The sequence below is a fragment of the Lindgomyces ingoldianus genome, assembly GCF_010093535.1.
Source record: "Lindgomyces ingoldianus strain ATCC 200398 unplaced genomic scaffold BDR25scaffold_49, whole genome shotgun sequence".
Classification (NCBI taxonomy): Eukaryota; Fungi; Ascomycota; class Dothideomycetes; order Pleosporales; family Lindgomycetaceae; genus Lindgomyces; species Lindgomyces ingoldianus.
The window spans coordinates 74,394-101,605 of record NW_022985210.1 but is presented as its reverse complement, the minus strand read 5'-3'; the positions used below and the strand labels follow the sequence as shown (position 1 = coordinate 101,605).

At 49.6% G+C, this 27,212-nt stretch overlaps 9 protein-coding genes across 9 annotated transcripts; 4 read left to right on the top strand and 5 right to left on the bottom strand.

Moving 5' to 3' along the window:
* Positions 1-114: 114 nt before the first annotated feature.
* Positions 115-2,220, bottom strand: BDR25DRAFT_99143 (uncharacterized protein). Its single transcript, XM_033699354.1, has one exon. The coding sequence runs from the start codon at positions 2,053-2,055 to the stop codon at positions 223-225; it is 1,833 nt and encodes a 610-aa protein (XP_033540893.1). The 5' UTR covers positions 2,056-2,220; the 3' UTR covers positions 115-222.
* Positions 2,221-3,095: 875 nt separating this feature from the next.
* Positions 3,096-5,592, top strand: BDR25DRAFT_307373 (MFS general substrate transporter). Its single transcript, XM_033690827.1, has 4 exons — positions 3,096-3,641; positions 3,691-4,047; positions 4,097-4,606; positions 4,661-5,592. Exons 1-4 carry the CDS (start codon positions 3,396-3,398, stop codon positions 5,273-5,275), a joined length of 1,728 nt encoding a protein of 575 aa, XP_033540892.1. The 5' UTR covers positions 3,096-3,395; the 3' UTR covers positions 5,276-5,592.
* Positions 5,593-7,500: 1,908 nt separating this feature from the next.
* Positions 7,501-11,703, top strand: BDR25DRAFT_99126 (uncharacterized protein). Its single transcript, XM_033699353.1, has 3 exons — positions 7,501-8,810; positions 8,857-11,193; positions 11,243-11,703. The coding sequence occupies exons 1-3, from the start codon at positions 7,664-7,666 to the stop codon at positions 11,467-11,469; spliced, it is 3,711 nt and encodes a 1,236-aa protein (XP_033540891.1). The 5' UTR covers positions 7,501-7,663; the 3' UTR covers positions 11,470-11,703.
* Positions 11,704-12,000: 297 nt separating this feature from the next.
* On the bottom strand, positions 12,001-13,809 carry BDR25DRAFT_361973 (uncharacterized protein; the record flags this gene model as incomplete). Its single annotated transcript, XM_033696519.1, has 15 exons — positions 12,001-12,105; positions 12,138-12,143; positions 12,207-12,227; positions 12,289-12,345; positions 12,381-12,474; positions 12,510-12,770; positions 12,816-12,938; positions 12,988-13,021; positions 13,073-13,081; positions 13,145-13,184; positions 13,229-13,273; positions 13,336-13,448; positions 13,525-13,620; positions 13,700-13,722; positions 13,766-13,809. The coding sequence occupies 15 exons, from the start codon at positions 13,807-13,809 to the stop codon at positions 12,001-12,003; spliced, it is 1,071 nt and encodes a 356-aa protein (XP_033540890.1).
* Positions 13,810-14,026: 217 nt separating this feature from the next.
* On the bottom strand, positions 14,027-15,246 carry BDR25DRAFT_361972 (uncharacterized protein; the record flags this gene model as incomplete). Its single annotated transcript, XM_033696518.1, has 8 exons — positions 14,027-14,304; positions 14,362-14,488; positions 14,536-14,554; positions 14,661-14,700; positions 14,735-14,775; positions 14,800-14,948; positions 15,020-15,177; positions 15,231-15,246. 8 exons carry the CDS (start codon positions 15,244-15,246, stop codon positions 14,027-14,029), a joined length of 828 nt encoding a protein of 275 aa, XP_033540889.1.
* Positions 15,247-16,682: 1,436 nt separating this feature from the next.
* On the top strand, positions 16,683-17,775 carry BDR25DRAFT_99113 (uncharacterized protein). Its single transcript, XM_033699352.1, has 2 exons — positions 16,683-16,841; positions 16,893-17,775. Exons 1-2 carry the CDS (start codon positions 16,693-16,695, stop codon positions 17,500-17,502), a joined length of 759 nt encoding a protein of 252 aa, XP_033540888.1. The 5' UTR covers positions 16,683-16,692; the 3' UTR covers positions 17,503-17,775.
* Positions 17,776-19,376: 1,601 nt separating this feature from the next.
* Positions 19,377-19,986, top strand: BDR25DRAFT_361970 (uncharacterized protein; the record flags this gene model as incomplete). The annotated part of the gene is made up of 5 exons (XM_033696517.1): positions 19,377-19,551; positions 19,587-19,610; positions 19,643-19,755; positions 19,787-19,860; positions 19,908-19,986. 5 exons carry the CDS (start codon positions 19,377-19,379, stop codon positions 19,984-19,986), a joined length of 465 nt encoding a protein of 154 aa, XP_033540887.1.
* A 3,554-nt stretch (positions 19,987-23,540) lies between these two features.
* On the bottom strand, positions 23,541-24,160 carry BDR25DRAFT_99065 (uncharacterized protein). The gene has a single exon (XM_033699350.1). The coding sequence runs from the start codon at positions 23,985-23,987 to the stop codon at positions 23,613-23,615; it is 375 nt and encodes a 124-aa protein (XP_033540886.1). The 5' UTR covers positions 23,988-24,160; the 3' UTR covers positions 23,541-23,612.
* BDR25DRAFT_99094 (NAD dependent epimerase/dehydratase family protein-like protein) lies at positions 24,127-25,890 on the bottom strand. The gene is made up of 5 exons (XM_033699351.1): positions 25,676-25,890; positions 25,434-25,595; positions 24,783-25,346; positions 24,425-24,692; positions 24,127-24,344 (listed from the first exon to the last, which is right to left on the bottom strand). The coding sequence occupies exons 1-5, from the start codon at positions 25,764-25,766 to the stop codon at positions 24,266-24,268; spliced, it is 1,164 nt and encodes a 387-aa protein (XP_033540885.1). The 5' UTR covers positions 25,767-25,890; the 3' UTR covers positions 24,127-24,265.
* Between the last annotated feature and the right edge of the window lie 1,322 nt (positions 25,891-27,212).

Sequence of the window (27,212 nt, the reverse complement as noted above, 5' to 3'; positions counted from 1 at the left end):
CTAAGGACTGATAGGGGAAACCGTGATACCAACAACCTTTGGAGCCCTGGCTAGCTCAAGGGATTTCCCGGGATGAGGCGGGCAGATGATCAAGAAGATTGGGGCGCGGGCATGGCGGATGATCGTTTAAGTATATTTCTACCTCAAATTTAGAGAGCCTTCTATCAAAACAATTGCAAAGTCCTCACTCTAGCTATATAGGAAGGTAATTCTGGCCTGGATTCATGCCATCTCATTTCTAACCAAATATCCCAACATTCTGCTATCACCCCCGATTGCTGATTCCGGGCTTTTTACGTAGCCTGCGACGACGCTTGGATCCGTGGGGCCGAGGACTTGAATGATTTTCTTCAGTTTGTCTTGTCGGATTTGTTGGTTATGTTTTCTTCGTGCCTCTCGCGCTTTCTTGATGAAGCCTGGTTTGTTCTCGTCCCTGTCATTCTCATCTCCGCGGAATTTACGCCAAGACACCATTGACTTGGGGCTTGATGACGACTCCTGTGCTGCTGAATGCTCTGAGCCGCGAGAATGCTGAGACTGGGATGCAACTTCGGCATAAATGACGGCTGTTAGTGTGGACTGCTCGCCTTCGGGTTCTCGGGGTGCACGTTGATTCTTCTTGGAACTGGTTAATGAAGAGTGATGCTCTGGTGTAATTGGATTTGGCGACGTAGGAGATGTTACGTTGTCAGATGCACCTCCAGTACCAAATGAAATAGCTATGGTGCTTCTTGACCCCGGTGGTTTTGACTTGGGCGCAGGCGATGGAAACGCTCTAACAATCACAAATCCTCTTGGCAGACGAATTAGCGGCTCCAACAATTGAGGAGTAGCTGCACAATTAGGAGGCTCTGTCTGTTCCTTTCTTTTTGCGCTCTTCTTGATAGGTAGCTTCCATCGGAGATAAAATTCGAAAAACCGGGGATGCTGCTTGAGCAATTTTTCGACTTGGCTTTCTGGAATTTGCGATTCTTTGTTCGTGCCTTTGCTACCATGACTTTCTGCCGACTGAATCGTTGAGGTAGAGTAAGACCTGTCTCGTCTAACCCCAAAGCTCAGACGTTCAGGAACCCATGAGCGCCGGTGATTTTTCTCCTTATTCACTTCGGGGGACGCTTCGCTGTGTAGAAGTGGTTTTCGATTCTCATTTAGGGAATCTCTACGGGGATTGGAGCCCGCAGAAGACGACTGCCAAGATAAAGGTCGAGGAACTAACCGATGATTGTGGCGGTGTTGCTTTACATATAATCTTTGGCCTTCTAGCACACTAGGGCTACCAAGGTGAGGTGGTCCCTTTCTCAACACCTCCTCTTGAGATACACTGAGTCCTTGGTATGGGTCGATGAATAGCTCGTGGTAGCCTTGAAAACATCTCAGTTGCCTGGCCCTATCGTCCATGTCTTGGCCCCCCAAGCTGTCTTCCGCTAGTGGGCTTCCCTTGTTTAGCGCTCGACGCTCTTTGCCCTTTAGATACTGCCGGACAGTTCGGTCATGCTTAGAGCCTTGCCCAGCAGGCTCTTTGCGGGGGATATTAGGGGATTCTTGAAGTCTATTTGATGGATTGCTACCTGAAGTACCGTGGGTTTTCTCGTGGGACCGCTGAGACAAGTTGGAACCGACCGACGACTCCGTCCATGGGTTTCGTTTTACATTGCGGTTTGGGCCGGGGCATGAAGCTTGAGTAGGTGGAGGGTGTCGAGGGAATTCTACTTCATTGACTTTGACACTTGGCAACGGCAGAGATGGTAGAGACGATTTTGGAGTGGTTCGCGGAGGCCCCAGGTCAGGCTCACTCTCATATATGGGCAACAGTCGAGATTGCTGACTTGAAGTTGGTCTAGCTAGGACAGGGTGGGTAGTTGATGGCAGTGGCGAAGGATCTTTGTCAGCTGATGGATTTTGTGGCAAAGCCCTGTTGTTGATGCGAATCGGCGGTACGTTCTTGACGAAAGACTTAAAAGAGCGAATAGGCTTTTCCATTCCAGCCAGCGATGTTGAAGAAGAATTGGCTTGCCTAAATGGCGAATGCAAATGGCTCCGTCTGCTTCGGTTCATGCCCTTGTAATTGCGAACAGAAGGTGGTCGACGGGACCAAATATGTCACCATATTAAGTCTTTCTAGAAGAATTCCAACAAAGAAAAGGGGTAGGAGGCTTGCGCATTGAGACAAAACTTCCATGGTAGGAGAATCCTTGAGCGAGAGAACAAAGACTAGATGAATTTGCTGTCCCCTTCCGGGACGAACGTTTGCTTCCGCATGCAGACAATTTCCTACTGAAGTTTCCTCAGTGCAACAGCTCGGAGGCTGTTCGTCAGGGAATGGGGAAGGTAACTACGGAAATTCCATCATGATTAATCGGTAGCATCTCCAGTAGCCAACGAAAGCTTACGCAGAAATCTTAAGCGTGCTGGCAATGTAAGTAGAATCAACAAGGAAGCGTGATCCATCAGCGGGACTTAGAGTCGGTCCCTTGTCGATGATGCCCGAGGCATCCATCGCACTCGAAGATGAGCGTTTGATGGAAAAGGGAAGTGCAGTCTTGAGATGTTTTAGAAGAGAAACCCGAGTAATGAGATAGGGCTGGAAGGAGTCGGTAAGTGTTGTGCGGTCGATGCGTCTATCAGTAGTGGGAAGTGTACGTGTTGGCCGTGTTTGGCAGGCTGACCCGGAGATCCGAAGGAGGGCTCCATCCACCGCTTCCAGACGGCGACTCCATGTCTCTAGGCTACATAATATCAAAATGCACCGCTTTCGCACGCACAAAAAACGGCACATACTAAGCTTTCCAACGTTATGCCGTCTCTCCATTTGATGGATTATTCATAAAGTAGGAGTGCGGCCGAATTTGAGACGTGCCTTGGCAGCCACACGGTGTAATTTTGCGCCGCTTTTCATGGGCAGAACACCGAGTGACCGAAGCCCTCCCGTAAACTCGCGAGTGTAGCCCTCTTCAGAGTTACTCCGTCCCGTTCGCGTCTGTCGTAATCTCTGCATGAGGCGTCGCTTTCCCCTTCTCGGTTTAGTCACGACCGTGATTGATCTTGTGAATTTAACATCCGCTCCGACAGAGAGGGCAGGGCTGAAAGTGCGGCCGTACCGATCTCGCAAAGCCATGACCCACAACCAAACAACCCAGATTCCGACTCTTGAGGGAATGGCTTTCGTAGGCGTAATGTATTGTCCCGAGTACCCAGTGTGGCTAGGGATCTTTCCTCTTCCTTCGCGTCGAGCTGGATCTATATCTAGGCTTCTGCCATATCACTTCGGCTCCCATCCCACCAGAACCAGATCTTAGAAGCTTCCCAAAAGCAATCATCAACTCTTTGCTCCTCTTCAACCCTTTCAACGTTCTATCTTGTTCATTAACCTCACTCACACAACGTTGCTCAGCCCAATGGCTGCCCCTTCGTCTCAGTCTTTGGCGGATGCCATCGACGAGTCCAAACTAAACTTGCCCGAGTCGGACCTGAAATTAGACGCCTCTTCTGAACAGAATATTCCATCGATATCAGAAAATTCGCAGGACTCATCGGAGTCAGCCTTCAATCCAGGATGGCGGTTTGTGGCTGCGTTCGCTTCACTCTCCGTCATCACTCTGATGGCGGCTCTTGACGCTACATCTATATCTGTAGCTCTTCCGGTATGCATCTCAACAACTTGACTTTAGGGTACTTTCTGATTGCGCATAGATTATGGCAAAATTGCTCAAGGGCTCAGCCATCGAGGCTTTTTGGTCAGGGACTTCGTTTCTTCTCACTTCAACAGTGTTCCAACCAGTGCTTGGCTCGTTCTCTCACATATTCGGTCGAAAGCCTTTGATCTACCTGAGTCTGGTCTTGTTCCTTGTAGGGTCCATTGTCGCAGCCATAGCTAATAATTTCACCGTCATTCTGGTTGCAAGGAGCATTCAAGGTATTGGTGGTGGTGGCATTATCGCCTTGACGGAGATTGTGGTCACTGATATGGTCCCGTTGAGAGAGCGGGGAAAGTGGTTCTCTATGATTTCTGGAATGTGGGCTATTGGAACTGTTGCAGGGCCTTTATTGGTAAGTATATCGTCTCTCCTCTGGCTCTTGGTATCTAAGAATGTCTTAGGGTGGTGGCTTCTCCCAGAACGTCTCCTGGCGATGGATCTTCTGGATCAATCTTCCTTTCATCGGCATTGGAGGTATCATGATCACTTTCTTCCTACAGCTAAACTATAAAACGAGCTCCCTCCTCTCAAAGCTTCGACGAGTGGATTGGATCGGCATGGTCTTATTTCTTGGATCTACGACGGGCTTCTTGATTCCCATTACATGGGGCGGCGTCCAATACCCTTGGGATAGCTGGCGCACGTTGGTTCCCCTGCTCGTCTCTGCAGCTGGTCTGGTTGCATTTGTCATTCATCAGGAGTACTTTGCACCGGAACCTCTCATTAGGACTAGTGTCTTCAAGAACACGACTGCTGCCGTTACCTATCTCGAAACCGTCATCCACGGCATCATTCTCTGGAGTGTGCTTTACTACCTACCTCTCTACTACGAGGCAGTAAAGGGATTCTCGCCAATCCTCTCCGGCATAGCTCTTTTCCCTCAAACCTTTACTGTAGCCCCAGCTGCCATGGTACATTCAATACTCTCCCAAAAGTAGAATACATTGGCACTAACTAGTCTCCAGGTTGTCGGCGCTACCATTGCATCTACTGGAAAATATCGATGGGCGATCTGGTCAGGTTGGTTCTTCACCACCTTCGGCATGGGTCTTCTCGTTTTGTTGAAGACTGACACAACAACTGTTCAATGGATATTTCTCAATCTTGTCGGTGGCCTAGGCACCGGCATCCTCTTCCCTGCCATGGCTATCACTGTTCAAGCCGCCGCCGTGAGCGCCGACCAAGCCTACGCCTCCAACATCTTCTCCTTCCTCCGAGCCTTTGGCCAGACCCTCGGCGTCGCCATCGGCGGCGTCATCTTCCAAAATCAGATGAAGAAGAAGCTACTTACATTCCCACTACTCGCCGACAAGGCCGCCGAATACTCCAAAGATGCCGCGGGACTCGTCCAGATCATCAAGAGTCTACCTGAAGGCGACATGAAGCACCAGCTCCGCGTCAGCTACACTGATGCGTTGAAGTACATCTGGATTGTCATGACTGTTCTGGCTGCCGTAGCTTTGGCTGCGAGTTTGTTCACGAAGGCGTATTCGTTGGATCGGGCGTTGGAGACTGAGCAGGGGTACAAGGAGAAGAGGAGGTCAAAGGATGTGGAGAATGAGGCGAAGGCTGAAGCTTGAGACATACACTCCGCACTGGTATTGTACAACCACCAAACACAACACAACACAACGCATAGATATGGATGGTGATCCCTACTCTTATTTTGGACTGTATTAGCGTGGCGTTTTTTAGATGGTGAATGGGCTTGGACTTATGGATTTCATACTTCATCCCATCCCGCATCGCATCGCTGCATCATCACAGCGCTCTCATAACGATCCGAAAGAGATAGACTAGAGAAAGACGCGGCAACTCCGGGATAAGCCTATGACCTCGTTTCAAGACCTGGATAGATATCTATTCGCAGATAGTACTTAATGTTTAACTTCCCTCTCCCTCTCTCTCTCCAATCTTCATGTCCATGCTTCTGTCTGTCGTTTTTGGGTAATTTTATATGGGGACTGGAGTGATGGTACGTGGACCTGGGTTCGATCATCAGGGTTCATCCATTCATTGATTGTTTCTGTCTCAACTCTCGCTTGCCTTCATATTTATTATTAGCATTTCTGCCAGAGAGAAATTGGCTCCAGCCTGATATTTTCCAAACATGGCGGATCGGAATCTGGTGACAATACGTTCCTTCTCGTCTGGCTGGGTGTGATCGGGAGCTACCCGTGACATTGTGCGACGTGCTGACAGTCTCGCTCGGTTATTTCACAAAATGATGAGTGCACACGAGCGCCAAATTTGGAAGCTTAAACTCCCGAATCCGTACAAGATTGATTCGAGGATTCGTAAACATCTACCGACGTCTGCACGTCGTACCACTGAATGAGCAGCCGAGACCTCAGGCCCTGGATTTAGACATTTCGACGAATGAAAATTCAGAGAGAGTGTGTGTTGGTCTCAGGTTACGATGGGGTCTTGTCCGAGGAGTTGTGCTGGTCGATGGTCGCGTCAGAGAGTGAGCAGGGGGGCTTGTGAAACGCCCATCAGCAGGGGTTGCGTGCGAGGAGGCATGACGGGATGGTGTGGATGGGATCCTTGCGGATGACATCTGTCGACACCGTGCAAGTGGTGAAGGGATAGGTGGGCAAGAGGTTGGGCGAAGATCTTAAGAGGGGGGTTGTACTGTTATACAGGAGCGAGCGTTAAGGAGGGCGATGATGCAAGGCGTGCGAAATTGTAATTCAGACACAGTTTGAGCATGTGAAGGCTTGGAGACGACTTTATTGGGAACGGAGGGGAGGTTGAGGCTGCTGGTGAAAGCGTGAGGGTTTGAGGAGGTTAAGGCGCATTGGAGACTAAGTCACTCAGGCAAAACAGAGAGAGTCTCGCAATTGAAGATTTTCGGGATAGCGGTTGGAGAGCATGTGAGTGTGTGACGGTCGGCCTGATCAAATTGTTGTCGTTGGGTCTGACCTGTCGAGGCAGTCTTGGGAAGTGGGTGTTGTGGGCTGTTGCTTGTGCATGGGTGATTTGAATTTCAAGAGAGGCTTCGTCACTGCCATGCTGATGGCACTGCAGATCGCGCAGCTTGCCGGAGGCGAAGATGAGGTCGCGATGATGGAATCAGCTGCAAGTGGTCGGTCGTCGCAAACCAGCAAGCATCTCCTCGCATCGTCATGGCCATGGTATCACTCCAGCCACGATGTCGCGCTCTTGTGCGCTTTCTGAAATTAATTGGCCGCGGGAGGGCCGACTGGGGTGTTTGTGTGGATCTCGGATGGGGAGAGGGGATGTTGGTGGTGGTCAATCGACCAGCGCGGCCGCGTCGCTCGCGTTGAAGTACAGAGCTCTCCTTTTCAAGCAAACGGCGATTGTCCTTGCGATATCTGGATTGTGTTGAGGCGTCAAACGACTGCCATCAAATTGTTCCCAGTTCACAGCTGTCACGTGAAGAAACAAGCTTTCTAGTGCTGCGGCAGGAGATTACAGCCTTTCCAGAACGCGTGCCATTGGGTTCCTGCGGCGACGGACCTTGCGCTTCATCTCAATCGACCGCTTTCACCGACCCGAAGCAGCACACCCCAGCGGCCGCGCTCAGAGTCTCACCCCTTCAACGAACGTCAGGCTTGCTGCACCTCGACAACACCCTCGCAGCCGCCATCGCGAGTGCTTTCTCTCGTTTTCAATAAGCCTTTTCCTCACTCCAGTCGCTCGTTTCAGACTCAGCCGTTGCAGCCATCATCCACCCGGAATTCAGGCAAGCCAAGCCAGCCCGCTTGACAAACCGCCGGCACCTCCTTCTGCCGTCGAACGCCAATCGGGAGCGCAACCACACCTTCCAGGGCCTCCACGCTCAAGTGCCCTGCTGTGTGCCTGCTGCCAGCACCCACGGAACGCCGATCCTGAGGGTCATGTCTGTGGTGGCCACCTCCTGTTGACCGTCAACACACTTCACACTCTTTTTCCTTCTCCGACACATTTTTTCGCACACGCACAATTGTCGCCCGGCCTCGGCCATGAGGGACCTCTCCTCATCGCTGTGCTTCAGGGCCGGCAAGCTCGCACTCTCATGTCTACTACTCGCGTCATCACACATCCTCCCATCTGCGAGCGCATTCAGCTTCACATCGATACCCTCGCCTAATCTCAACCTTGACGGCCTCGGTCGCGTTGCCTTCGCCGGCAACTTCGACTCAATATCTCTCTACCAGTTTGAAGGCCAGAGCGAAAAGTCTGCCGGATCTAATGGTGCCCTCCTTTCGCGGTTTCCCAATGGGGTATTCGCCCCCCTCAACAATACCGATGCTGACATCAAGGCAATGTGCGCCTTCCAAGCGAACGGCACGCTGCAGGGGATCGTCTTTGGAGGAAACTTCACGAGCGTTGGAGAGACACACACGCCTGGCGGCATCGCATGGCTCAATGTGACCAGTGGCCAGGTCTATCCCTTAACGGGCTTGAATGGCACTGTCAATGCTCTCTTCTGCGACCCGGACGCCGGGCGAGTCTACATCGGCGGCTCTTTCACCGGCGGCGGTGCAAGCAATGCCATCGTCTGGACTACCCAATGGACAAACATGCCCTTCTCTGGCTTCAATGGCCCCGTCAACTCTATCACAAAACTCAATGGGAACATAATATTTGGAGGAAAATTTAATGGGCTTGGTAATTCGACTGCGCCGAAGGAGAACAACACACAAGTCATACCAATTGGATCCGCAAGCATCTCGGCTCAGACCAGCTCTGGCACTCCAGGTTTTACCGATCCAAGCAGTATTGTCTGCAAGACTGGCACAACCGATGGCACCAGCAATAATACATGGCTTTTGGCGGATAACACGCCTGGCTTCTGGAAGGCCGAATTTGCCTTCGGATTTGAACCGTCGAAACTCCGGCTGTACAACACGAAGTTTGAAGGTCGCGGAACACGCGAATGGCGATTCACTGCGTTGCCGGACGGAGGCATTATGAATTTCTCCTACATCGACCCAACGTCTGGGACACAAAAATTCTGCGATGCCCGATGTCCCCTACCCGAAAACAACGTCACGGCTCAGGATTTCCACTTCGTCAACACTGTGGGCATGAATTCCTTCAGGCTTGACATTTCTGGTTTTTATGGGAAAGGTGGCGGCCTCAGCGGTATCGAGCTATTCCAGAATGGTGAGCACGTCCTCTTAGTGTTCTGACATCAGACTAATTCGTGCAGAAATCTTCTCCTTCGCGATCAGTAACTTCAACGAGCCAGCCTGTGATGGTGTGAGCGTGGGGGCGAAGTCAACCGCCACGGGTCCATGGCAGACCACACCATCCCACCAAAGTAACGCGAACTACCTCAGCGCCGTCCTCCAAGGGAATCCTGTCAATCAAAGTGCTGCGCAGGTCATTTTCACGCCCGACATAAGACAATCCGGAAACTATTCAGTCACTGTTTTCACACCGGGCTGTGTCGGCGACGGCACTTGCGGAAACCGCGGGAGGGTGAATATTACGGGGACTTACTCCCAGACAACCTCGTCTGCGGACGGACCTCGTACTACTGAGCTGTTTCAGACCAACAATTTCGATAAATATGATGAAGTCTACAGGGGTTTCGTCGATTCTACGGATAGCTTTCGCCCTTCGGTTACACTGACTCCGATGGCCGGTCAAACTGGCCCAATAACAATCGTGGCACAAAGAGTCCGTTTTGAACTTCTTACGGCGGCATCCGGAAACCTGAATGGTATCTTTGAATACGATCCCAGCAAGCAGGACGTTAATATTAACTTCCGGGAGTCGGTGATCGATTCTGCTGGAGCTAGTTTAACTCCCAGGGACCAGGCCATTGTTAACTCGGTTGTTACGGATAATAGCTCTTTGTTTGTGGGTGGTAATTTCTCCGGTAATGGACTGAACAACATCTTCTCTATCCAAAAGGACGCGACGAAGGCAACCGGCCTTCCCGAAAATGGGCTCGACAGCGAAGTTCTCACCATGTTCTTGAATGGTACCACGATGTATGTCGGAGGCAATTTTACGAAGACTCAGGACAACAAGACACCCGGGCTTCAGGGCATTGCGGCCTTCTCGACAAGCGACAACAAATGGCAGGCTCTCGGTGCTGGCGTCAATGGTGTAGTCATGTACATCGTTCCGTTTCCTCTGAACATTACTGGCAATCGTCCCGAAACCGTTCTAGGAATCAGTGGCGTCTTTTCTCAAGTCAACCAATTTGGAAGCAATGCCTCGTTTGCTGCACAGAATTTTGCGATTTGGGTGCCCTCCCGATCGAATTGGTTGCACAACCTCAATGTCGGTACCATCTCAATTGAGGGTGCCTTAACTGCTTTTACTGAAGTTCCTGGATCTGACCCGCTGTTTGGTGGTTCGATTAACTCCCAAGCGTTGGGTGCAAGCGGTGCGGTGGCTTTGGAATCTGGAAACCCCTTATCGCTGGAACAGTTCCCCGTAGCCATTCAACCTCAGCAATCGTCCCAAGGATCTCTTCAGAAGCGGGCAACGACCAATGGACAGAATCAGACCGGAGTCATCGCTGCAACTTTCTACAAGGGAACCAACAACAATATGAATAAAACCATTCTCGCCGGCCATTTCAAGGCAACCGACTCTGACGGCAAAAATATCACCAGCCTACTTATCATTGATGGAAAAGACTCGAATAAGATCACCGGTCTGCATGAGGAGATTAGTTCGGATTCTACTTTCCTGTCTTTGGCAGTGGTCAACAACATCCTGTTTGCTGGTGGGGCCATTTCTGGGACCGTTAACAACAAGGGGATCGGTGGACTTTTAGCCTTCGACCTTTCAAGCAACAACTACGTTAGTACGCAGCCACCAAGTCTCAGAGGAACAAATGTCACCGTCAACACCATCGCTGCTAGGCCAAAGTCCAGGGACGTTTTCGTTGGAGGAAATTTCAATTCAGCTGGCGACCTGAGCTGCCAAGCCCTTTGTATCTGGAATACCGATCGCAACCAGTGGGTCTCGCCCGGTGGTGACCTCGGGGGCTCCATCTCGTCCATGGCCTGGGTTACGGACACGAAACTCCTCGTGGCAGGCAATCTGACATCAGGCAACAACCAGACAAAGATTCTCATGTATGACTCTTCGAAGAGCACGTTTCAAGAGTACGATGGAGCCCGAGATCTTCCAGGTCCAGTTACTGCAATTTGTCCCGCCACCAGCGACGCGACTGAAATCTGGGCTACCGGCCAAGCCAGCAACGGTTCAGCTTTCCTCCAGCGATTTGGTAATGACAAGAAATGGCATCCTGTCCCAAACCTATTTGGCTCGGGCACCACCATCCGAGGTATTCAGGTCCTTTCGTTGGATAAACAGCATGGAAAATCGGATGTCATTGACCAGGGACAAGATCTTCTGATCCTTGGACAAGTCAACATCACCAATTTCGGTACCGCATCTGGTGTGCTTTTCAATGGCACCACTCTGCAACCATTCCTCCTATCAACGACTTCTCAGAACACACCTGGTAGCTTATCACAAGTATTCGTTGAGAACCCTCAATCCTTCTTCAAGCAACAAAGTAAGTTAGTTCTTCCTACTAATTATTTCAATTCTAACGAAAGATACAGAGAAGCACTTGTTGGTCATCTACGTCGTCCTCATCTCTCTTGCCATCGCTCTCGCTATTACCTTCCTCTTAATCGTCGCTGGTATCTTAATCGAATCGTACCGCAAGAGGAGCAAAGGTTACACTCCGATGCAGATGTCATATCCTGATCGGTCCGTCAACGTGAGTCGAGTGCCACCTTCAGAACTCTTCGCTACTCTTCGCGGAAACCGAACACCGGCGATTTGAGAGAGAAGAGAGGCATTTGAGAGTGGAAGATGACCACTCAACCTTGTACAAAGCTACGTTTCTGAGCAAGTAAGTTATCCATGCCCTTTAATTGCCTTTGCCACCTCCCTGCATCCTATGCCTACGCCTATGCCTATGAATTCGGTGAAGAACATGGACACCAAAACGAAAAGATTCTGGGAGCACGCGGGACTGGACGGCGTTTGCTTTCGGGGAGTTTTATACCAAGCCGGCCCTGGCCCTGGCCCTGGCCCTGGCCATTTTCCTGCTTTCTTGTTTACCATAAACCCCTTTCGATTCGAGTCGATCCTTGTATGTGCCTGTGTATATTACGGCCACCCTTTTTATTTTCTTCTTTTTGGAACTGCGAATTGCCAATCCAGCATGGCCGGGCGTTTTTATCTGGCTGCTTGCTGCTCGATTGCAGCTATGGGGCAATTTTATTACCCTTCGATGCACTCTTTTAGATGCATGGTTTTGCGAGAGCATGGGGTAGCGAGAGGATCCTTCTTTTACTTATGTTTGCTCCTGTCATATTGCGGCGAGGTGGCTGGCCTGGATATCAACCAAGCGTTCAGCATCAACGGATGTGGAGGAGTTTTCATAGCAGGCGTGGTGGGGATATGGGAGGAAAACCTACGGATGCGGATGCGGATGCAGAGGCGGACGCTGTGCTAGATGAAGAATGGAAGGGGTGGCTTAAAGGTGGCTCCATTGTGTCTATGTAGGTGAAGGACTTCGGCTCTCCGCAGCCTCACCTACCATTTTAAAGAGTGGAAGTAGCCTCTTTTCTTTTCTTTGTGTTTTGATACCACTCACCTTCTGCGCTGCATCTAGCGGCTGCATTTCTCTCTTCTCTTTTCCTTTCTTTCTGTGCTGGTCTAATGTGGTCGGATCTTAGTAATGTCTACTGCTGTAGTGCTGGTGAAAGTGAAAGTGAGGGCGGAGGTGAACGTTGTAGTTGTAATAGGTAGCTTAGGCACCCACGTAGCTGTGAGCTGTGCTCTTGTGGGGATGAGGGTGGAGGGTGAAAGTGAGACTGAGGGATGAAGGACGAGGAATGAGGATGAAATGGATTGAAATGGAGTGAATGTAAATCTAGATAGTTGGACTTGGACTTGGTGTCGAGTCTGGTGAATAGGTAATTTACTACTGTTCTGATTCTATCGAGTTTTAGATTTTCGGTATTGGTGATGTGATGTAATGTGGAATTGCCTTGGATGGTGATGTTCATAGCTGTGCTGCTGAATTTAAACTCCCAAATGGGGGCCTGGATTTGCTGGCAAAATAAAGGAGTGGGGCTCGGTCGGTTTACGCTTCGCCCTACAGCTGCATTGGCTCTTCACTCCAACAGAAGGGAGTGTATGTTATGAAGGGCTATCTCCTTCTCAACCAGAAAGTCGAACGTATCCACCACCATGCTCAGAAAGCCATCATAATCATATTCGATCCCAGTGACGGCGCGGGTTCTTTTAAGAGAGGTTGGATCAGGAGATTTGGTGCTTTGCGCTTACGGACAGCTTCTTGACATCGATTCCTTTCCTGATACCATCTTAAACGATGTCGATTAAAGAAGTAGAGGTGTCAGGTAGGAAAGTGAAACAAAGCTGGCCTCAGGGATATTCAGGGCAGGAAATATATCGGGGTAACAAGCATTCCAACTCTAATCAAACACGAGACCAAGCAAAGTGAGACTTGAGTTCGGTGAAATCTAGCTTTAAATCCGGGAGTGGAAGGAGCTTTAATTGAGTGGAAGCACATGGTAATGCGAGTTAGAACCACCTTTCACAGTAAAGGTGAAATGCTATTCGTGATCATTAGCCCTTGTAGCCTACCTAATATTCAGATAGGCTACCAATTGCACACCTGCTCCGACTTATGAGTAATGTCAAGCCACATGACTTCTTCATTCAGGCCTCGATTATATTCTCCCACTCGTAACGCATGCCATTGCTCGTAGACTCCTCCATGCATCTCATCTTACCTTACAAGAAGAACACGCACCACAGCCTTAGCAACACGCGCGTCAACCTAACTAACCCTATCCATCCATACCGGTACTATTGAAGCAAGTTTTTAACGTTGGGAGCAATGTGTGCAATAACGTTTCACTCAGCAAGGAGGGGCCCATGTCGTATAGACGCGAGTAGTCTGGGCCAGACAGGAGACGCATTTAAGGACTGATAAATAGAAAATATAGCTAGCGCTATCATCTCTTGATAAATGTCACTTGCAGAAATCAGCGCCAGGTGGCTCATTCACGTGCCTACAGGAAAGGGGTAATGCCATTGTCTACGGCGGACTATTAACAGGCGAAAGAACAAAACTTATTGGCACCATCAGAACCACAGAATTAACCACCTGCACTTCTATAACTATGTAGAATTTCTATTTAAGATGCTAGATATAGCTACCTTGTAGTAACAAAAGGCTATATTCAGCATTTTGTACAGAAAGACTGCATAGATGTCCTTTCACCTGTTAACAGTCCGCCGTAATTGTCTATCTTCAATCGCAGGCAAAAAAAAATGAGATAATGACAAGGGACATCGATCGGCTAAAAAGCTTCCTTCCTAGCCCAAAAAAGACAAGAGTCGTCCAAAAAAGAAATTGTTGTGTCGCTTCTGTGGATCGAACACAGTACCTCCAGATTTCGTTCGGTAGAACCGAAGTTTGCCGCTGTGAGGCGGATTGCTTCAGTCTGGCGCTCTCCCAAGTGAGCTAAAGCGACTTGTTTGATTATGGAGGACTTGAAAATAATGAAGTATATATAAGACTCAATTAAATTTTCACCATTGCAAGCGAGATTTTTCACCGCACCGTGAAACTCCTTCGCTTATTCTCGCCTCCAGCTTGGTACTGCTAGCCCTTTTCAGAGTAGCGGAGCGCGACCCGCAAGCAACCCCGAAAATTCCCCGCATTTACTTTGAAATTTTTTCAGCAGCCGCCCACAACAGTTCATGAGTTCGCGCCAGGTAAACTGTGCCCGGCTATCTCCAGAGTGATGACCACCCTTCCTCTACGACAGGCACAGAGTTATCAGAAAGGATAAGCTCTTCAGCGAACTATCTCTAAGGACGTTCCTCTTGACAGGTGGATCGGTGTGCAACAAAGACAGAAGTAGGTAGTATAGATATGTTATTTGCATCTCTAAGAATATCATTAGTTAGTGCTTGACTTCACTAGCTTACATTTTGCAGCAATCAGTCATGACGAGATATCGCGCATGGACTGCAACCTGTCATAGAGACTAAACCTAAAAGACCAATAAAAAGAAGCAAGGGGAAGGGTCGCCTTCGCGACAACCTGAACACATCGTGTGCGACTCACCAGCTCCTGGTGTGCTCAAGCCGTGAACTCAACACCTTCTCAATTCCACTGAGGATAGGGTAATCAATTACCACCCGGAAACGCACCGCATGTTTGATCACTTCCATCGACAGGAGGACTTCGGTACATTCCGACTCATCCGCAACATACTAAGTTGTTCCACGAAGCGCACACAAAGAAACGTAAAGTGACTGCTCCGGCTAGTTTTAATATTTTATACGGCCCATGTGTTCTGAACATTGTGGAAAGTAAGACAAGGGCCAAGAGAAGAACGAACACGGTTTCCTTCACCATTCTCCCTTTGATCTAAGTCCCGGTAACTTGCGATACGCCTGGGATTATATAGGTGTAGAATTGTGAGGATTTGATACCTGGAAGCTACTGACACTGTACTAAGCCTCAGTTACGGCATGTTATCACAAGACGTGGACCATAAAGAGGGTACATTTTATTTGTGAAACCTCTTGCAGTGTAAGATAGAAGGTTAATAAGCTGCATATTCCCTGCCCCAAATTACCTCAGACATGTCCCAGTTTAGGTAGCAATATGCAATAAATTAGCAAGATCAAATTGGTTTGGCCCCCATCGGCTGTTATTAGTATTTATTCTGCCTGGATTTTAAGAATTTCGTAGTGTAATAGTTTATTTGGTTGGACTTGGTTATGACTGGGAAACGTTTAGACACCATTTAATTTAGTCTCCTCAAGGAGGAATATATGATGATTCACGCCATAATAAACTGGAAAGAAAATGAATTTTCTAGAGCTGCTCTACACGATAACGATGAATACCAAGAATAGCGGTTTTCTGTTGCCTAACCGGAGGGTCGCCTGCCCACCCCCTACTCTCCTTCCCAAGGCACATACATAATTTTGTTGTTGAGGCCACCGAATGCATAGTTCCGTATCATCATTCGAATCTCAGCTAGAAGGCGGAGAAGAGTTGAGTTGACGGAATTACGAGGAGTACTGCAATTATTAGCGGCTTTTCAGTTCTATTAGATATGTAAATCAGCTCGCGTCGCTATTAGCCAGCAAGGGGTACCTTCAAAACTCATGAGACTATTGGCCAGGCGCTCAACACTAGGGCGAGAAATCCTGCCACAGCTCTTGTTTGTCCCGTGCATATATCGTCCTTCCTAGTCTCCATGAACCTGTCCTCTCGCGCAGCGGCACCCGCGGAAAGACATGATCACGCGCGGTGTTGGGAGAAACTGGCGGCCTGGAATGAGAACAGGACAAACGACCGAGTGTGGATCTTGGGGGCCTTATAGAGTCCGCCTCAAAGTCTCAAAACCGCCACCGACTGGCTGAGGGAGCTTCTAGGGGCGAAACCAGCTCGGACGGTAGATTTCCATATTTGATGTCGTAGGGTGGGCACAGTGTTGGACTTCAGAAAACGGGGGTTATATAGGATTCAACTAGCTGCCACCGTGTGGTAAATATGAACTAGGCACCTAGTGAAGAAAGCGTACAGCCCTGGAAGGAGCCAAAAACCGGCCCTTCGGAATATTTCGTCTCTGCGTGTCGTCACATACACGTCTAGTTGAAATAAGGATGCTATTTCCAACCATTCACTGGATAAAGTATGATTTTAGCAATAGATACTATGCGGGGGGAAGGTTTGTGAGGCATTGGTTGTAGTTTTGGTATGGCAGTGCCGCCGGCATGTGCCAACCAGGTGATGAAGGGTCAAGTTCTAGAGCCCGAATTTCTCCCATGTCTTTCATTAGCCAGGTACATAAGGATGCCTAGGTGAAATTACATAACCGAATCACGTGGTTCCGCGACAAACGAAGTGCCGGCAATGTGGCGAATATATTGACCGCATAGTTCCACCATAGCATCACGCGACTTTTAGCACCAACCACGACCACCCCAATTCGGGAACACAATGCCTCTTGTTCGACACAGCAAATCCAACGCCAAGGGACGGGAGACGTGTATCCCATACTCGACGAGTGAGAATGGAAAACGTAATCGCGTTTACCTGCTGAAGAACGGTCTTGTAAGCATGAAGACCCCTAGAGATATGGTCAAAATGTTAGTTCCACCTCTACTTACAGATGTGCACACCCTAAACTCATGAAACAGTGCGATATCCAACTCCACAAACTCGCCTATCCTTTGTCTTCCTGCTGAGATACGAGCCAAGATCTTCCGCTTCGCTCTTAGTGGCCCAGATATCGAACTTATAGGTGGCGACGCTGGCCATATCTATATGAAAATCCCTACCAAGTATACTTCCATTGTCCAGCAGTACGCCTTCGGCCTTCTTCAAACTTGCCGCCAGATATATGCTGAGGCCGCAACCCTCGTTTACTCAGAGAATACATTCGTCTTTCAAGAGGCCAATCTGGTCCAGCGCTGGCTTCGCCGTCGCCTCCCAGCTCAAAAGATGGTTGTTGAATCGATCAAGGTCCCGCGCCGCTACTACGAGCGCATTGCTTATGGTACCATACCTCGAACATCTGCAAACTTCCCGGCCCTGAAATTTTTGGTCATCGTGAAGGATCTCGAGGAGCGTAAAATATCTATAGGTCCCCGTCCACCAGGGCCCAGGATTCGTGTTTCCTTCCGAAGGGGATACACAGAGGCCGAGGATCAAAAGTTAGCGGGTCGGGTTCAGGCCAGGGAGAAGGCAGGTCTTAAGGTCATTCTTGAGAAAGAGCACGGTGAGATAGCTTTCGCGGTTCATTTCTGAATTCGACTTCAGGGACAGGAAGTCCTGGATTCAGTGTTGGCTGCATAATTGGATGGACTCTGGCGGTATTATGGAGTTCAGGTCTTTAGGAATGTATAGCTAAGTCGCATGGTGACAGCGAGGTTTCATGCGCAAGGTCCGAGGGGTTGAGTACTGCCGATGCTTTGTAGGACGATAGCACATTAACATTGTCAGCCTATAAAGCGAGGAGGGTAATAAGTTACTGCAGCATAGATATCCACGGATTCATTGAGGGTAACATGTAGATCGAGAGTAATTGACATTGGAAGGTGTCTGGCCTTCAATATTCTCCACTTTGTGATGGCATTTAGCGTAAACATCCGCTGCGGGTTCCACTACTCCTTCCACCTGCTCAGTTCATAGATGCAAGTCTTATACAGTGACCCAAGACAGAATTGCATCATAAAGTGAAGATAGAGGGCAATACTGCGATGAGGTATAGGAAGTGCTTGACTATCGCGCGAAGTCATTTAAACAGTCGAAGTTACGCGATGGTTATTCTACGAACTTGGGCCCGGATGGGTCTCACCGCTGACTCTGTTGTTCCCAAACCTCAAGCAGTTGGTAACCACACCAAAAGTCCTGACCTAAGGGCTCGTTGGTATGGTCAGATCGAATGCGTGTGAAGGAGCGAGAAAGAGAGCATCGAGATTACCATCCAACCTTGCCTTAAGGGGATTTATCGACGGTCTGCTGGAGCGAAGAATACTTTCCTCAAGATGCCTATCAAAAATTAACGGATCTAATTGAGGAGTCAGCTACCTACGTCTAGCGCGCATGGTTTGCTCGAAACTACCATCATCAAGTCGTAAGTGTTCCAATGGGAGAGACTTATTTTCCGCTTTTGTCCTCCCTTTTATCTCTTCATTTCACGGTCTTCACAAGACATCGTTATTCGATTCACAATCTCGCTTCGGCCTTTTCAGGTTGCATAGCAAGCTCTTAATTTCTTCCCTTGAACTGAAGACTTTGGCAAGAGTTCTAAAGAATCTGAAGAACAAGTGATGAAACATTCGTACCTCCAGGTTCAAATTTGCATCGTAGTCTGCAGTAGTCACGCATGGCTCAAACGGTAGTCACATGTTGCCAAGACTTACCATTTTTTCTTGCATATATAGACCAGATATCTCCTTTGCAAAGACTATGGAATCCACCTGAGCACTCCAGTATATAACATGGCAACCTCCCTACTATAAGGCAACCCCCAAATCCGCATCTTCTTACGGCTGTATCCACTCTTGCACATCCCATGCACTTTTCATCGCCTGTAATAGGGGGGTTTCGGGACTACCAATTCGTGGGACACGATCACTTTCTCCAGCCCAGGGAACATCCACAAAGCTCACCGCGTAGCATCAGTGTTACACAAATAATCGTAGCCCCAGTACGACAAGACGAGACTCCTAATTACCTCTCTGTGCGCTCTTAAGAGACACTCTCTCCAGTCACAAATACATGCTCCTAGGGAACTCCGAAGGCACTGAGATCGTAAACCAGGCTAACCGTTCTGGCGACAAGTACGGGTGAGACTACAACGTTAGGGCCATTTGGACTCCGGGCCGCGAAGCTATTCCTTGTAAAGCGCTAGGTAGCACTGAACATGACCGGGGAATGACTCCGTAGGACTGAGCTGAATAGGTGGTGCTGGCATGGACGCCAATACGACCGAAAGCGTGCTCAAATATTGTAAGCCCGAGAGCTCTACAATGGGCTGCCCAATTTAACTATGAGCTTGGCGTCCCACAATACTATATATATTATTTACCAGGGACCCTCAGTCTACAACGCATCACTTTTCTCATAAATCATGCCCTTGGCAAGGCTACAAATATCTTGCTCCATACTTAAACTAGATGTCGCAGAAGCGGCGAGTCGTCCTCCGCGCTACGGTACCTCATCAGAATAAGTGTGTGCAAGGGGAACAAGAGGACTCACAGATCAACCCGCTTCTCCGGCATCTTCAAACTAAGCAGCTCATTTCCCCGCTTGAACACTCTCTTGCGACTATACGCTTTCAATATCTTGCGGGTCTTAGCTTTTTGTCCTGATACTAACTTCACCAGTTTCTCTTAATTCCTCGACTCTTCGTGACCCCCAATCACATTGCTGCGACATCGAGACTATTCCCTTCTAATGTGGATAAAAGGGGTGTTTGTAGCCAGCTTTTTGAAAGTTCTTTCACCTAAGCTACCATTTTCACCTGATCACCCCCCATATATTCACCCCCCTTTTGTCAATCGATAACGATGCCAAATCCAGGTAGCACCACCTCCTACTCTACGCTCCGGAGGAAGTCTCAACGTACCATTCCGAGCATAAACTGGCCCAGCCCACTACGTAAAGGGAATGGCTAGGGAATTGTGCTCTCTGATGCCTTACCCAAGAATTTCTTGGCTGTCGCTACTTCACCACGATTGTAAGTCCGCATTGTTCTCACGGCTATATGCGCCGAACCATTTGTAATATTATATTCTTAATAAAGGATAAACCTATCCCCAATCCCTATGCACAGTTACATTATATAGTCCCAGGAGAGCCTTTAGAAGCCTAGATACAAGGTTGAGCTTGTCCGCTGGTTCGTACTGCGCATGAAGGGTTTGCTACACACCTTGGCCAGCAAATCGGTCGGACCAATCCTTCGACGCCATGGTGCTGGTAATGGCTAATTTTTGAGTCGGCAGAAGGTAAGACATGTATTGGCAGAATATGCGCGGATTTTGAAGTAGAAGGTGTTGATAGAGTGGATGCTTAGAGCAGTCTGGCATAGACCTAGCAACAGATATACAGTAGCCTAGACAGCTTTGGCAACCTGTTTCCAGCGGCTAGGGGCCCCGTACACTGACAGTGCGAGAGGTCGATGCAGATGTTTAGGCCGCCTAGTGTGCACTCAAATATTTTATTGCGGAGTCTGGCTGGGAGATGAGAGGCGGTAAATTAGTTGAGTTGTCCTTTGCGCTCATTATCCTGTATTAGCAAGCTACTTAATGTTATGAAAAGGGACAGTGAAAGAAGAAGTAATATAAGTATCATCCTTACTTGGCCGGATCTCTAGACTCAGTAGATTGTTGCTTTGCCGAAGCACCCTCTCGTGGCCAGGGTCCTAGCCCTCTTATTAGAACCCCGCTTTGTCTTAGTGCACTAATTATCGTGATGCTTCTTGAATCTAGAGCCATCCTTCGGAACCCATACGCTTTCTGCGTTCGGTTTGCTAATTGTGTGTGCCTTCTTCTTTGACCTTCATGGCGCTGTCTGCTCATGAGATTGGAGTTGAGGTTGAGGTTGAGAAGTGACACAAGGCTCGGTGGAATTGGCCTAGGGGTATTTGAAGCTCATTGGTGAAGGTAGCAGCGGAGTTGAAGGGAAAGTTTCTCTTCGCTTACTGACCTAGGTAACCTCCGCACTACGTTGCAAGAATCATGTGACTGGCTCTTTCACCCTCAACCCAATTCTCTGACCCCTTCGCCCTTATACTTACGGCGCTAGGGATGCCTCACAGACCGTTAGAAGACCCGGTATCTCCATCCGCTCGCTCCTCACCTTCCTCCAGGCCACCACCTCCCCCATCCACCATCAACGACTTCCGATCTAACTAGACGGTACTGAACACGATGACACGAGAGACGACCGCCCGCTATTCCGGCGCTACTAAGGTAACGGATCCAAGCCCAAGTCTGAGCCCAAAGCCAAGCCAAAGGCCTGTATCACCAAGTCCAAGCCGCAAGACCAGAAGGGAAAGCCAACCCCGAACGCCAGCCAATTCCGACGCAAGCGTGTATACCGACTGACAGTGGCTTGCTCTAGATGAAGAAACCCTCCAGAATTTGTGTAAATGTAAGCTCAATCATACCAGCCTCCAAACCACAAGCATGGATACAAATAATACGCTAACGGTTCCTAAAGCAAAGTCCAATGCCAACAACGCCTCTCTCCCTCCTCCTCTCCTTGACCCGACAAAAGATCTTCGGTTACGCTCTCGGATACCACCTCATCCGAATCGCATAAAACTCTAAAGCTCCATGGGAAACTAAGACTAAAAACGACCACACATACGAGCCAATCTTCAAATGTTACGTTCTCAGGGAGGGCTCCAAATCCATCGACGTTGTTACAGAGATCGAAGGACCCCAGATATTCGCGCGTACTAGGCGTGTGTAGGCAGACCTATACAGGGGCGGTCACGTTTGGCTACGAGCTGCAGAAATTCTCTTCCACTACAGTTACTTGGATGACGCAGTGAATTGACAAGCCACTCCCGGCTCAGTGGAAGGCCGTATATATTGTTGCAGTTGGAGAAGAGACCTGGGAAAGGGAAGTAGTACAGATGATGAAGAGGTCATTCTAGTAGAAGAATGTGGATGTTGTTTACAAGAAGAGGAGGCTATGGAATTGGCGAATCTCTGAAGATATAGTGTGTTTAATGGGCCTGAAAGACAGAGACGGTAACCGATATAGGAATTAGAAATTAAAAAGGAGTACCATAGCTGATATTAGACGCAATTACTCAGATTGCTCCCTTTTCCATCTGCTTGCAGGTTTATTTTCCACTGCTGCTTGTAGTTTGTTCCCATAGAGAAGGCTTGGCAACTATATTTATCCCCGTTGGTGAAGGGGGACGCTTCGTTCTGCGGGGTAAGAAGTAAGGCCCTATGCTATTCCCTTGGGGTACTATTTCTAGCTTCAGGCTGTGTGTCGACGAATTTACGCTGAAATATCTACACTCTTGCATTCTCTGAGTACATTTCAGTTCCAGTCGACCGGCCATTTCAACGTATGGATTGGCCAGCGGCTTTTGGCACAGAAAGTAGCGGTTGGAGTTGTGGGGCTCGTTGAGAATGCGAGGAGCGGCTGTTTTGGTAAGGTTAATCGGAGTAGCTCATGATGTCGTCTTTTGGAGCTGCTAGGTTTGAATTGTATTGAGATCTGTGAGATATTGAGTTAGAGAGACGCTGACTTTCAAAAGCAGAAAAGGAGACGAGAGGAATAGGAAAAGGGGCTCAGGTTGTCATCCTCAAGAAGACGTATGGTGGACCTGATCTTGGAGTTTGATGGTCTATGAAAGCCTTTATCAGCTGGGAGGTGTGTCTTCGACGCAATATTTGAAGGAAGGGTTTGAAATCCCTGGTATAGATCGGATTCGGTAATCGTGTTATAGGTAGTAATGGCCTATGACGTCCCTAGGACACCTGCTTTTGACCGTCAGCTAACTAGAGCGCTCGTTTCCAACCATACTGCGGCATCATGTGACGCTGAGCGCTTCGATGTTATATTTTCGTCGATCTGAATGCAAGTTGGGAGAATGAGTTGCCGATGTTGGTTGGGTTGAGGTCGGGGGTCGAGGGTTTGGGAAATTGTCGACGTCCACATGGTACTAGATACTACAGAAAATCGACAAGGGAACGATATATGTCATGGCAGTCACCTGGGATTGGAAGAAAGGAGAACTGCGATTCTTGTTCTTTGTTATCTAGGATGGCCATACTTGTGAAAGGGATAATTATGAGTCTAATAACTGAAGTGAGACTGTAGCTAAATCGAGCCTCAGGGAGACCTGCAACACTTCCACGTATCTCAAAAACCAGGGCTCATACTTACCTCCCGGCTTCCGCTCGCTTCTCCGACTACCGTGCTCCGTTTCCAAGGTACGGCTGAGCCGGGGAAACGGCACTGTCGGAAGATGCGCTCGGCACGACACTGGGCCTTCGCTCGCGTTTAAACCTTAACAACGTTGAACAGCAGCAGCAGTCTATGATTGAGACGAATTGGAGTCGTGAAGCAGGTTGAAGCGGGAGGCAGGAGGCGAAGTCCGAAAGCTCCAAAAGTGCGATAGAAGAGGTTGGTCACGTACAGGCGAGTGACGATCCCATATCGGCCGGCGCGAGACGCTATTGGAAGGAAACTTGGCTTCATGCACAGGAAATGTCCCAAGTATTCAACGAGTACATATCACAAAAAGCGCAAACTTTGAAATGTGGCTATGCAGCAAAAGAACCTGATATGCAAGTTCATTAGCCAAGCCAGTAGCACCACACAGGTCATACAAACCGCATCACCTCATGTCAAAACAGCCATTAAAACTAGATATAACGTAACTATGGGGTATGCAGCATGAAAGGAACCTCAGGATTCAGCATCCATCGACAATCTCCCATATCCATCCCAATCCTAAATATACTTAAAGCCCTATCATCCTTCATTGCCACATCCGTCATCAAACTAGAACTCATCACCCAGCAAAATACCAAATAGAATGTCGAAGCGCATGAGGGGTGATTACAAAACGAACGTATATGCCATAAATGCCAAAGCAAGATATTTGCACCTAGCCATCCACAGAAAAGAAGCGGGGAGGCGAAAAAAATGGGATAATTAAGGAGAAGTAACGATATAGGGGTGTAGCGATTACGATAGACAGACAGGGAGATAGAAAGGCAATGCTCCAAACAATGCAAGGGACTCCAGCTCATGCAAAAGCAGCCGTGGGAAGTGAGGAACGAATAGCGAAGAGAAAGGAGCTAACGAAGACTAGGAAGTAAGGCAGAGATGCGGTGGGGCGGCGAGGCGGTGTCGGGAAGCAGAAGCGAAAACAAGAGGCGGGGGTGGTGTTGGTGTGTGGGTAGGTGAGACGGATCATCGGAGAAATCGTACGAGAGAGCCGTCGGATATGGTGAGAGCATCAGGACATCGGGAAGTGTGCGGTCTGCAAATCGCATAAGGGAGGGGCGGTTCGTCGTGGTGGCGCTGGCTATGGCCACCATCCCATGGTGCGGTAGCTTGCTACTACTTTCTCGATCTCGTCTTTTGTCAGCTGTGGATGCTCGTACCTGAATCATGAAGTTAGTGTGAGGAGTTTTGCAGCCCTTGATAGGCTTCCCAGTTGTCACCAACAAATGATGTAACTTACTGGAACCCTGTCGCCCTCTCGAAAGCACTCCCATCAAGACTCAGGTCCGTGTCCTTGAGCAACTCCTTTTCCATGAACGGGCTGAGGGGCGTGGACTTGCTGATGCCAGCCTTGGTCTGAAGATCAGCCCATGGGTCCAATGTCTCGTCATTGACCTCATCAACGACATGATCGAGGTTGAGCCGAGCGAAAGCCGATATCAAGGTTCCGTGGAAGCCTGTGTCGATGTTGAACGTTTCGTGCATTAGCTTGGCCATGATGCCTTGGGCTGCACGGTGGTTAGTGTAAGTCCATCATGCCCGCAATTTGGTCTTGATAAGACAGCGCAAAAGGCTACGGAATTGAACAATTGACTTACAAGTATTCCCATGATCCACTATGTTGAAGATGGGCACAGGTCTCCGAGGTGGGGGTGCCTTCACATACCATTCGGCGCCTGTCCAAATGGCTCTCACCGCGTCCTCGACGTGAACCGTGTTTGTCCTTAGATCTTCCTTCCACAGGAACTTCATCTCCTTGTTCAGGAATTGGTATACGCGCGCCATGCATAATGCTGTGGAGATGAATTTGCTTGTGTACGGGCCATAGACATGCGCCATACGCATCACCATCAGATTCAGCCCTTCAACCTTAGCCAGGTCGTCTTCAGAGTTCAGCTTCCACTTCGCGAGTTTCGACCACGGCTTCAGCTTGTCTGTCTCTTTTCGTGGGATCGAATCGGGCTTGTAGATCATGCCAGTGCTAAGTTCGACGAAGCACTTCACGCCTCGCTTGGCAGCCTCTTTGCCCACAGCCATCGAGAGGCCGTACGAGCGCATCTTGTAGACCTCATCCTCCTGCGAATATCGAGTCTCACCTCCACAATTGAAAACGTAGTCGAACTGCTTGCCATGGTCTCGGTCGAAGACTCGCTGGAGGGACTCTGTAGCACCGGACATTAGCGAGGGGATCTCCGCGTACAATGACCGTGCTCAGCGCAGATGAATGAGGGGGTGCTGGGTATACGCACGTTCTCGCGAGGCGTCAGCCTGCATGAACCGCTCTCTCGAGCATGCTTCCTTGAACTCTGGGGCGAGCCACGCGAGCTCTGGGAGGTGTTTGTCTACGAGGCGGATTTCGGATGCGAGGTTGTTGTCGTGGATGTAGCGGGCGAGGAATCGTCCCATATAGCCTGGCGTGGATTAGGATACGGTCATGCTCGAACATGTGGACGGCTAAGAGCGGGCAGTGAAGGGAGTGAGTTTTGCATACCTAAGCCGCCAATAATCAGAACAGCAGGCTTCTCCGCTGTGGTGGAGGTGGAGGTGGTGGGGTCGGTCTGCACCGCGCCGTTCTCTGTCATGACGAAAAAAGGGATTCTCAGTGTCAGAAATCAGTAATGAAAAGGTGTTGAGGTGGGGTTTTGACAGAGAAGAGAGATGATCAGTTGGTGCGGGCAGGCGGTAACCTTTGGCGCGCCTGGTGAGGTCAATCACGTCCCAGGCTTAGGGTCGTTCAGGGTATCAAGATTCGCACGGCGTCAAGTTGGGGATTAGTTTTCGGGGGCGGAGGCGTGCGGCATGTGCAGTACAGTTGCAGGGGCCGCGAGGGATGCTTTATGCTGCAAGAGTCATTGACCCGCAGCGAGAGCGAGATGGCCGATTTTTAAACCACGGCCGTGATAGCACACGCTGGAGGAGGATCAAAATAGCCCTATCTTGTCTTTATTGGAAAGAGAGCCGACCGCATGGCATGGCGGGACCTTGTGGAGCCGTGGCTTCTACATGCACACCATCGTGGAGGGCGTGGAGCGGGTCGTCATTTTTTGCTTCTTCCGCAGACATGTGTTCCCGGCGACAGATGTCAGGTCTTCGGGCTGCGGAACGGTGGCCAGGCTCAGGTACTGGCCTCAGGAACCACTCCGCCTTGGCCATCCGCCGCCTCTCGCGGCCATCGTGATGCTTGACGGCGACAGGCCTGGGGCCCCCGAGCAGCAGCCAAGCGTCCATCCGGCGCGCTCCCGCTGTCCTGACCCTTGATCCAACGACGTCGCATGACGCAGGCCAATGGGTTGGGGAGAGCAAACCGACGCCATCTCAGGCCAAGTCAGGGGAACTTTCGCAAAAGTACAACCCAACTCACATCCGAATCGCAACACCCCTCATGCCCTCCGTAGTCGGCGGCATCGCGGTTCGTGGCCCTGGCCAAAAAGCAAAAGCAAATTCCCTGCTGCGGCGTCGTCCCACTCGACCGATCACCCATCTCAACGCTCGCCCTTCTTGTCCTGCATTTTTCGCTTTGAACTACACGATGAGGCGGCCCGCTTGTGGAGTATGGTTGAACATGTCCTAGGTAGCGTTTGCGGCTTCGCCGAACCATTCCCTTCGTGCGCTGGCTCGCTCGCAACTCTACGATCCTAAACTTTCCTCTTGAATCGTATCTTAGACATTGCCTGGCGAATACATATTCGGACGGGCTTGGTGGCTTACAAAAGTTTAATTTATCACTTATCATCGCCTGCAGCATTGGGAGCGCTGATCCGATTGATCTTGTATCACCTGACAAGACGCTGGTCTCAGATCCAGATGTCTCAGTATTGAAACGGCGAGAAAGTATTCGGCGTGCAGATTCAGGCATTGATTGGACGTATATACGACTTTGAGAAAGCCTGACTCTAACTCTTTCGCGCTGAAGTCGCACGGATTCTAGGAACGGCCCGCACCCCATTGGAGGGAAGGTATACTTTCCAAAACGGAGCACTGTTCTGCCCAGTTTTCTGTTCTTGACCTGACCTGACCGCCTCAAGGGC